This window comes from Monodelphis domestica, chromosome 2 (assembly GCF_027887165.1).
Source record: "Monodelphis domestica isolate mMonDom1 chromosome 2, mMonDom1.pri, whole genome shotgun sequence".
In the NCBI taxonomy this organism is placed as follows: domain Eukaryota; kingdom Metazoa; phylum Chordata; class Mammalia; order Didelphimorphia; family Didelphidae; genus Monodelphis; species Monodelphis domestica.
In genome coordinates, this window is record NC_077228.1 from 183349981 (window position 1) to 183361639 (window position 11659).

Here is an 11659-nt window from a genome sequence, read left to right on the forward strand (position 1 = left end):
CCTCAGTTTCTTCATCTGTTAAATGGGGTTAATAACAGCACTTCTCTCACAGGGTTGTTGTGAGGATTAAATGAGACAATAGCTACAAAGTGCTTAGCACAGTGTCTGGGACACAGTATGTGCGACATAAAAATGCTAGCTGTTTTTATAATTAAACCTGCTAGTTCTAATCCCAATAATTGAAAAGCAGTGTAATGGATAGTGCTAGATTTGAAGTCAAGAAGACCAAGTTTTGAATCCTGCCTCAGAAACTTATTAGCTGTGGGACTCTGGGCAAGTCACTGACCTTTTCTGGGTCTCAGTTTTCTCATCTGTAAAATGAGGAAATTTGGACTCTAGAACTTCAAAGGTTTCTTCTAGCTATAGATCTATGATCCTATTACTAAATCAAACTCCTAGACCAGTCCTAGATTTATCTATCATTTAAAGAAGGCATAATGCTAATATTTCAGTACCAAGAAAATCTTATCTCCCTTGAAAAGTTTAAATTAGTGGTACAAAACCTTCTAATTATTTACTATTAATATAATTACAATTGCATACAAGCTTAAAACTCTCTGTGAACTCATCACAGGCAGGTGCCAAGAGAAGATGAAAAGAACTAAAAGGACCCAAGGACACAACTGAATGTAACACTTGCATTGAATTTTAGCTGCTAAATCCCAGCATCAATGTCATGTGGAAATTGCTTATGAATATCACTAATTTCCATAAATACATTAACACAAGGAAAAGGAACTCCTGGCAATACTGTTTGTTCTTTGGTCTAAAAATAACTACCAGTTTACATCCTGAAAAACACCAGGAGAGGATTTTGTGATTTTTTTTTTTATTGTTTTGAAAATAAGTGTTAATAGATGAAAAGTTAAAAACATTTAACTGTAAATAAATAGAAAATCAAAGACCAAACCAAACAAAGAAGGCTAATAAAAAATCACTTTTTAGGACAGGGAAAGGAAATCTTTTGGATGAATATAAAGGTAGAAAAAATAAGCTGAAGAACATAAGTCAAAAGCAACTTAATTTTTTTCCCTTGGAAATATTTCCATAATTTAAAATTCCTTTTGAAATTATGCAATAAAGAGGGTAAAATGTCCATGATTTCACATACTTTAAATATTTCACTTAAAACAGTGATATAATGAATTTAGAGAATCATGGATTTATTTTAACTGACACATATAAATAAGTAGATTCAAGAAAACAATCTATGCACTGTATATATTGTTATATATTTTTGATGTTGTGATTATTTTTTTCTCCCCTTCCCCTTCCTCTTTTTCTTTTATTACTTTTGTTATTAACATGATCAATTGTGCTGATAGTATTCCAAAACCATCCCAGCACTCCTGGTATAAATCCTATGTGGTCCCAATGTATAATCTTTGTGATTTATTATTGTAGTCTCCAAGCTATTATTTTATTTAGGGTTTCTGCATCCATATTCATTAATGAAAGTGGTCTATAATTTTCTTCCTCTATTTTTGCTCTCCCTGGTTTAGGTATCAGTGCCATATTTATTTCATAAGAGGAGTTTGGTAAAATTCCTTTCTTTACCTATTAATTCATTTTATAAATTCACATATAAATTTATATAAAAATATAAATTCATTTTATAAACAAATAAAATATATAAATAAAATTTCATTTTATAAATAAATCATTTATTTAATATTGGAATTAGTCATTTTTAAGTGTTTGGTAGAATTCAACTATGCTTTTTTTTTTTTAAGGAAGTTCACTGATGGCCTGTTCAATTTATTTTTCTAAGATAGGTTAATTTAGATATTCTATTTCCTTCTTTGATAGTCTAGACAGTTTATATTTTAAGTATTCACCCTTCCTCTTTTTCTTTTAGAAAATATATTCTGTTTTATGAGATGACTGTCTGGAAAAAGGAAGGAGGGTTACAGAAGGAAATTTAGGTGACATAAAAACCAAATAGAGTATAGAAATAAAAGTATATTAAAAAAAACCAACAACACAGAACATTGCCAATTGTCTGTGCCTGCTGAAACATTTCCTCCTAGATGTGCTATAGGTATCACTCAATTTATCTAGAACAATTACCCAACCCTTAAAGATGATCCACTACCAGACTTCCTTAGTTTCTGAGAGTACCATGTTTCCAGTGGCCCAGGTTTTCAGCCTTTGACTTCATCTCCTCTTCCAATCCAAGCTGGAAGCCAAGTTGTGTTGGTTCTATTTTAGCCATCACACAGATATTACCCTAGTTCCCACCCTTACAAAGTTTCTATGGGACTACTGTAATGGGATTCCCTACTTCAACTCTTTCCCCTTTCCATTTCTAGACTCCACTCTGCTGCTAAAATACCCTTCCTAAGGTACAGGATGATTAAACTCTACTTGAAACTCTTTAGAGGCTCTCCATTGCTTATAGGAAATAGAGTCTTCTTGGCCTGTCTTTTAAGGTACCCTCTCTACAATTTGGCTCCTACCTTTCTCTACTGCTAATAGCTGCCCTCTTCATCAGCTTTTAAAATAAAGAATTAAAGAACACAGGTCTACAGAAGGTTAGAATATAGAAATGACTTCAGGGGCAATTTGGTCCAACCTCCTTTTTAACAAAAACTGAGGTCCAGAGAAGTGGGCTGACTTAGCCAAAATGTTAGTCACTGCCAGAACCAGGAGGAAAACTGTTCTTTTCTGATTTCCAGTCTAATGCTTTTTCGTAATCTTTCATTTGGTGACTTTGTCAGTTCTCATGTATTTAATTACCATCTCTTGAACTGAATTAAAATCTGGCCTCAGATACTTACTAGCTGTGTGACTCTGGGCACCTAACTTCATGCTTCAGTTTTCTCATCTGTAAAATGAGGATAATGATAGAACCTAACTCCCAGGGTTGTTGTGAAGATCAAATAAGATAGATATAAGTATTTTGTTTTTCTAACCCTTACCTTCCATTTTATAATCAACACTATGTATTGGTTCTAAGGCAGAAGAGCATTAAGGGCTGGGCAATGAAACTTAAGTGACTTGCTGAGGTGGGAAGTGTCTGAGGCTAGATTGCACAGGACCTCCCATCTCTGTTCCTGACTCTCAATCCACTGAGCCACTCAGTTGCCACTTTAAATGCAAACTATTCTTAATATTATGCTTCGTGAAAATTTTGTTAACTGTTTGCTAAAAAAAAAAAAATTACCATCTCTCCACAGATGGCTTTAAGATCTCCATCACCATCCCTATCTCTTTCTTTTAACTAGTCAGGTATCATCACTAAATGGCTGTTTGATACTTCAAACAGTCTCTCTTTTATGAGATGATTCTCTGAAAGAGAAGAATGAGGATTACAGAAGGAAATTTAGATGATGTGAAAGCCAAATAGAGTATAGAAATAAAAGTATATTAAAAAAAAAAAGACAGCACATTGTCAATTGTCTGTGCCTGCTGAAACATTCCCTCCTAGATGGGCTGTAGGCATCTCAATTTATCTAGAACAAAATTACCTGACCTTTAAAGATGATTTTTACCATCAGGCTTCCTTAGTTTTTGAAGGCACCATCTTTCCTGTGACCTTTCCACAGACATGCCAAAATAATATTAGAGAACTCTTTCCCTTCAAACTCATCCTTCTTCAGAACTTCCCCATTTCAGTGAGGGTACTCAAATTAAAAATGGTGCAATCCTCAACTAACCACTCTCCCTCATCTAATCTATCTCATCAGTTGCAAGTCTTTAATCACATTTTAGGAGATGCCCTTATGATCTCTTGTGCACAGTAATGTCCAAATTGGTTTTTCTTGTGGTGGATCAAGCCTCTCCTTACTCAAATCCATCATGTTGTCAAAGAGATTTTCCTTAGGTTTAAGTCTATTATTTCTAGGATCAAATTTAAGTCTCTGAAAGCCCTTTCCAGGCTTCTCTTTCTCATTGTATGTCATACCCCTTCCCTATTCTGCTAGTTTGGTCTCTCTTCTAGTCTGTATTATTCTGTCTTTAGACTTTAAATCTTTACACAAATCATTCCCCATAACTGGAAAACTCTCTCTCTTCCCTTTGGGACTGCAGAATTCCTACTTCCTTCCTCAGCTCAAGATTCACCTTTTACATGAAGCCTCTTCTGATAGTTTCTAGTGCCTCCTTCCCTAAAACGAATTAGTATTTATTCTATATTTTTTCTATCTCCTCCAGGAGAATGTTGATTGCTTGAAAGCAGGGACCTTGATTCTTTTTTTCTTGTCCCCAATGCCTGGTACTAATGAATATTAACTGTTTTTGCCTTTGTGTGCCTCAGTTTTTATCATCTTTGCATTTGTATTCCCTATGCCTAGCACATGTTTTTGTTCAGCTGTTTTTCAGTTATGTCTGACTCTCTGTGGTTCCATTTGGGGTTTTCTTGGGAGAGATCCTGGAATGGTTTGCCATTTCCTTCTCCAGCTCATTTTACAGATGAGGAAACTGAGGTAAACAGGGTTAAGTGAGAGGTCATATTTGAACTCAGGAAGATGAGTCTTTCTGATTCCAGGCCTGGCATTCCATCTATTATGCACAGAGTATCTGCTTACTAGATACTTGTTGACTGATTAAACATATAAGTTCTGAGGTTCAGGGTCAGTAGAAGGTAAATTCCTTTATTTACTTGGACTTAATTGGACATTTGATTTCCCAGTAACATTTTAAAAGGGCAATGATGAATCACTTGGTTAAACATTGTTTATATTACTAAAGCTATTCTTTAACCTAAAATTTTGGGGAACTTGCTGCAATTAGAAGACATTGCCTCAAGGGTCAGAAAATCAAGCTGAGAACCAATCTGTTTTGTTATAGAGGTTTTAAATATCTATCCCCTTTATTTCTTGTTCTAAAGCATCTCACTGTTATGGAAGGCCATAGCAGACTAATGCTGCACACGATTCTTGGCTGAAATAAATCTGCCTAAACATTACCGAATGTGCAGCCCTTCTAAGCACCGTAGTCTTTCCCTCAGGGAACTATAAACACGTAAAAGATGAAAGAAAATCTAACTAGAAACAAACCCAGCTACTCACAGCAACCTTTAAGAATAAATTCTTGAAAAAGGAACCACTATTTACCACTGATTAAATGCAATCAGATTATATAAAACAAATTGTTTTTGTTAATTTTGTTGGATGAAAAATGTTCTAGAAGTGATGACAGAAGAATCAATTTCTTTGAAAAAGGGGAAAAGATGGAAATGACTTCAGTATGAAACCTAAATTTAATAGGAACAAATCTACTATACACTCAAAAATCACTTTCTACAGGGGCAGCTAGGTGGCTCAGTCGTAAGAGAGCCAGGCCTAGAGACAGGAAGGCCTTGAATTCAAATTTGGAGTCAGCTACTTCTTAGCTGTGTGATGCTAGGCAAGTCACTTAAATCCAATTGCCTAGCCCTTACCTTCTTCGGCCTTAGAACTAATACTTAGGATCAATTCTAAGACAGAAGGTAAGGGTTCTTAAAAAAAAAAAAATTTGTCCACAATGCTGGAGCCTTATGTTCATCCACCATATAGAATCCAAAATGAGTTATTTTGTTCATTATGCTAACTCAATCAATTATTTGTCAGTTGTTCAAGAAAATTTCTTTTACCTAATTCTGTTCAGGGCCAAAGTCTGAGAAATATCATACTATATTTATGACTACCTTCTTTATAACCTAATCCCAACTTTCAAAATCAAAGCTTGCCTATAAGCAGTTACAAAAACTATTTCGAGCCATTGTTAATCTGGCTCTCGATGAGAATAACAGGATAAAGTATAAATAGAATACCAAATCCGAAAAGACAAAGACCATACTACTTTCTAGATGTACCTCTCTGAAAGCTAACACACAAGTCTATAAATCTTCAAGGACCTGAGGGAAGGTTTAAAAAAACAAAGACAAAAAAATCCCAGAGTCTGACACTTTGGAAATATCATCCTTACTATCAGTGTACATAAACTAACTTTTTTAGAGAAAAATGACAAAACCAAAAGATCATTAGGAATTTAAGACAGTCTACCTGCTTTTACAAAATCTCATGGCTGAAAGGAACTTCAGGGGCTGTCTAGTCCAAATTATAGCTGAATGAGAATCCCACCTAAACAAATCAGACAACTGGACCACTCATTCCTTCAATGAGGGGGCACTGACTTCTTCTTTTGGATACCTCCAAATCATTAGGAATTTATTCTTTACTTCAAACCTAAATTTGTCTCTTTACAAATCCCATAATTCATATTATAATACATTGATATTTATACAGTGTTCAAGTGTTCATTTTTTCTCCTTTTTTCTATACGTTCTTAGTTTTCCTGCTCTGCTCAGCATGCCTTGGTTGTGGAGAAGGCAAGAGCAAGAGGCTCAACAGAAGGTAAGATTCTCAAAGGCAAGGACTGTTGCAATTTTATCTCTGAATATTCAGGACCTAGCTCAGAGTAGTGGTTTAATAATGTCTGTTGAAATAATTTGCACAGACATTTTTTGAGTTGAAAAAATTGAGGTTCAAAGGATTCAAGGACCTCATCTTTGCTCACACAACTAGTATCAGAGGAATGATTTGAACCCAGAGATCTCTCCTGAGTCTAGGTCCATCACTCTTTCCCACTACAGAGATTTTAACAACCTTGTTGCTTCTCCTAAAACATACCAGAGGAGGAACTAAAGGCAAAATTACCTTTTAGATAGGAATGGCAAACTTACTTTCACTTTTCCTTTCAGACAGTATTCATAAAATCAAACACCAGTACAGAGGAGCAGTAAGGAATGAAAATGTAGGGGCAGCTCAGTGGATAGAAAGCCAGGCCTGGAGACAGGAGGTCCTGGGTTCAAATTTGATCTCAGACACTTCCTAGTCCTGTGTGGCCCTGGGCAAGTCACTCAACTCAAATTGTCTAGCCCTTACTGCTCTTCCTTCTTGGAACTAACACTTAGTATCCATTCCAAGATAGAAGGCATGGGTTTAAAAAAAAAAAGTGGTTAACTATCATTTGTGCATAAAAGTCATTATGAGGTCTTTTGTTTAGTCAAAGTCATTAATTAATACAGTGAAATCTGATAAGGAGACTGCACGTACTTATAGATTATCTGTTAAAAGAACAATTTTTTTCCTGTGGCCTTCTTAAGCAAATTAAGCTGACAACATCCATACTGGATCTCTCAAGAACTTTAAAGTGGTGTCTAAGAATGTCACCTAGAATCAGATCCCCCCCCCCCCCCCCCCCCGATATATATGGTGACTAGTAGACTTCTGAATTAAGAATAAATTAATTTTGCCATCCCAAGAATAGAATTTATATTTTTCTAACCTCCTCCATTAACTCTGGCTCTAGGATTGAACTGGATGTTTGGAAGCACAGGACACATACTGTGCATTCATTGAATGGTTCCCTTATTCGTCACTGCAGTCCTTCCTCAGTGCTAGTGAGATGAGTCATACCAGTGATGCTAATTAGTCTGCTTCATGAAAGCAGTCAGCCAGAACATTAGCAGAGATCAAGGCAGGCCTCCCCATCTACTTTACAAAATCATCCTAATCCTGTACCTTGCAACTTCAATACCTGTAATCGCAGAGCTTGGGCTGGTTACCACACTGCAGCTTGCAAACAACACAGTAACTGCAGAGAGGTACATTGCCTCGGATCCAGTGGTGAGGCATGCAGTCCTGGACCATCTCATCACTTTTAAGCATGATCTCTTTGCACTGGAATTGGCGGTCTGCTTTCTTGAGGCAATCTTCACCAGTACACAGCCCACAACAGTTACAAAAAGCACCCTGGAGGATGTGCTGGGTGCACACACAGCAGTAGGTCGGTTGACTGAAAAGATCTGTATCCTGCCAGTTGTGTTTGCTCTTTCGGAAAATGTCCTTCTGATAAAGCTGCCTCCGGGATCTCTGGAAACTACACCACAAGGTGATCAACACAGGCAGCAACACTGAGCAAAGAGTCCACAGGAACAAATTCTTATCAGCAAACATACCCACAGACTGAGGAGTAGGAGTGAGACATGGTTGCTTCCTTCCTTCCATGTTTTCCATTTATGCTTATTTAACAAGAAAAAAAATAGGCAGAATTAATGTTAGTTTTCCTCCTCTCCCCTTTCACCCTATACTCTCTACTTTAAGGGAACATGAACCATAGAATCATAGACCTCAGTGGTCATCAAGTACAGCTGCAATTGTCATATTTTATAACTGAGAAAAATGAGGCTCAATGAGATCAGGCAATTTTCCCAAGGTCACACAGGTAGTAAGTATGCTGAGAAAGGATTTGAAGTCAGGCCCTCTGGCTCTTAATCAAATATTTTTTTCTAACTATACCACCCAGAAGGGGCCATCTGTCATCCTGCCGTATCTAGGGTTGAAAACAATTATAATTTTTCTCTCTGACTTTTCTGAGAGCATGCCTTACTGTTCTCCTGCCAGCATTGGCCACGGATACCCTGTCAAGGAAGTTCCTGAAGAACAGCTCACCCTCAAACCACCTTGGGTCAAATTCAGCATTCCTTCTCTCAACTCTGTTGCCCCCAGCACTCCATAAAAACTCCATGAAAAGCAGTCTCTTCTCATCTTCTATTTTCCTAGATAATTTTTCTTGTGGGGTCACAGAATTTTGAGCTGGAAGGGATCTGAGATCATCAAGCCCTGTCCAATCACATTATTCCTCAGTTCAGAGGTAAGAGATCAATTTTTAGTTATGGCTTTCCCTTCCCCAAGAAAGAGAATGACCTCAATATCCTGAGTTGTCTTCTTCATGAAAAGATCACAGGACTAGGATGTCCATGCCACCCTCTTCTCTTCCTCTCTCTCTTTCCCTTGTTCAATTCATAGGATCATAGATTTGGAAGGGACCTCATTAGTTGGGCTCCCAACCTTTTTTATCCTCTGTATCTCTTGACCTTCAGTAAACCATCCTATTCAATATGAAAGGAAATAAATTCTAGAATTTCCAAGCATATCACAATAAAAAAGACCTTGATTCAATGTTTAGTTTGCTTCCTCATCTCTAAATAAATCCTCTCTAAAATGAGAGGATTTAATTTCTAGCTCTAAATATAGGATCATTTATAATACTTGAATTTACCATGCATATAAGAAAAAACATATACCCCCCTAATTTAATAACCAATCTCAGTTTCTCCATCTGTAAAATGAGGGAGAGTTGGATTTGATGCCCTCTAAAGTCCCTTCTGGATCTCAATCTACAATGCTAAGGCATTCAAGAATGTATTATGTAAATGCATGTAAGAAAAATATCCCCACATTCCTAAATAACCAGTCTTAGTTTCTACATCTGCAAAATAAGAAGGCTGGTCTTTAAGATCCCTTCTAGCTCTAAATTTTTGATCCTGGGACATTATAGAGTTTACCAGGCATGTGCACATAAAACCTTCCTAAGTCCACTAATTCTTTACAAGGGGAAACAAGACTAAGGTTTTTCTATGCATATAGATACATAATAAATAAGACAGATGAAATCCAGTAGGATATAATCTAGTTAATTGCTAAAATACTCCCTATACCCCTTGACGTTCTTCTCCTTAGTATCTCAGTTTGGAAACTCCTAATCTGGTCTAACCTGACCTTCTTCTCAATTTGCAGGAAACTGAGGCCCAAAGAAGGGAAGTGAATTGCCTACGGTTCCACAGTAGGTGGTCGAGACGGAATCTGAACCCAGGTCCAAGGGCTCCCTAAACCCTGCCGCCTCCCGTTCGCATCAATAATTGAAGTACCGGCTCTTCGTCGGGCTCTGGGGAATGCAGGAACAAAAAAGGAAACAGCGCCGCTCCCCAAGTGAGGGCGGGGACGGGCCTCAGTTTCCCCAGGGGAGCAAGGCAGGAATTGGGTTACTACTCCCAGTTCTAAACCCTGATTCTGACCGACTCGCGTCCCTCTACCTACCCGGGCCGGAGGTTGGCCGCTCCCGCCCTCGTTTCCTCCTGAGCTCTCTCACTCGCTCGCTCCCTCTCGGCCCCTTCGGGGCGCGAGGGAATCTACAAGCGGAGCCGGAGCCTGGAGGCGGGGGTAGGGGCGGAGCCAGGAAAGGCCTCAGAGCGCAGGAGCGGAAGTTGCATCACGAAGGCGGGGTAAATGTGGAGAGCAAGCTGATTATTAGCCGAACTGTTCTGGACTCGTTTTAGGGGCGGAGAAAAGGGAGGGACCTGAGTGGAGGGAGGCGGGAACCAGGGTAGGGGCGGAGTCTAAGGGACACCAGATGGGAGGTGGGGAAAGAGAGGAGAGGCGGGAACTTTGAAAGGCGGGAGTTCGGGGGTGGGCCTGATGAAGTGACGTCATCGTTTGTAATGGAGTGGAAACTTTTTGAGGCCAGGAGGACCCCTCGTTTGTGAGTTGTGTGTTTTTTGTATCCCTAGCAGTCAGCAAAATGACAAAGCAGCGTGGTTTGGTGGTCACAATACTAGTAATACCCCACAGGGGTGTTGGGAGGATGAAATGAAATAACAATGCAGGTATATTAAGTACGTTGAAGAACTTAAAATATTTCTATAAATGTCAGCTGAATTTGACAAAAATCATCTGCGATCCGCCCGGGAAAGGGCAGGCTTCCAGGAGTACATGGTAATATAAAAAATATAAAAAAAATGTATATTTTAAGAAAGGAGATAAATTAACTTATTTGAGAAATTTAGGTACACAATATCGTTGCAGTATCAGTCACATCTCTTTCAAGTCTGGCATATGTAAGACTTGAATGTGGTAGACACTAAAAAAATCACAAGTTTCCCCAGCATCAGTATTTGCTCTTAATTCTCTGAATTGTGAAGGGTAGCATCAACAGGAACATCTTCCTCAGTGTCCCACACATTCTCTGGAGGACACTAACCCAGAGGTTCTGTAAGGCAAGGGATGCACTTTCTGCATATATATATATATATACACATATATATATATATATATATATATATATATATATATATAGAGAGAGAGAGAGAGAGACACCTGTCTCTGCTTAAGTTTCCTCATCTGTAAAATATAGGGGGTGGGCTGGATGACTGCTAAAGTCCCTTCCATAGATTGCTATGGCCTCTTATGGGGCTTGTATCAATCTAGTAAGGATCCAAAGTAAGACCAATTCATGTTTAATGTTTCCATTAAAGAGAGTTATAGATCCAGACTTTTAAAATTGGAAAGGAAGTCTAGTCTAACATTCTCCCTTTACAAATGAAAAAAATAAAAATAAATAAACATTTTACAAATGAGTGGCTTAAGGTCATATAGCATAATTCCATTATTATACAATAAACATGGGTAATACCTGGTACCTCCTTTTTTTTTTTTTAAAAACCCTTACCTTCCACCTTAGAATCAATACTGTGTATTGGTTCCAAGGCAGAAGAGCAGTAAGAGTTAGGCAATGGGGGTTAAGTGACTTGCCCAGGGTCACATAGTCTGAGGTCATAATTGAACACAGAACATCCCATTTCTAGGCCTGGCTCTCAATCCACTGAACCACCCAGCTGCTGCTTCCCCCCCTCTCCTACCTGGTACCTCTTTAAGCTCCTTTATATGTAAAATTCTTGAAAATAGTAAAATTCTTGAAAATAAGTAAACATCTACATATTATATTGAGCAGAGAGGGTGTCAAGATAGCATTTGTGTTGTAAAAAGATCATTTATTGTTGTTTCAAAAAATGAGGAGGCTAGACTAGATGATCTCTAAGATCTCTTCCCACTCT

At 38.0% G+C, this 11659-nt stretch overlaps 1 protein-coding gene across 1 annotated transcript in view; it reads right to left on the bottom strand.

Moving 5' to 3' along the window:
- The window catches only part of DGKE (diacylglycerol kinase epsilon), a 33127-nt gene extending 22954 nt beyond the window's left edge, over positions 1-10173 (bottom strand). Inside the window, exons 1-2 of the mRNA XM_056816550.1 lie at positions 9867-10173; positions 7525-8008 (exon numbers count right to left, since the gene is read on the bottom strand). Coding sequence (XP_056672528.1) covers positions 7525-8003 — 479 coding nt within the window. The 5' untranslated portion in view covers positions 8004-8008; positions 9867-10173. The remainder of the gene's footprint in view (positions 1-7524; positions 8009-9866) is intronic.
- Between the last annotated feature and the right edge of the window lie 1486 nt (positions 10174-11659).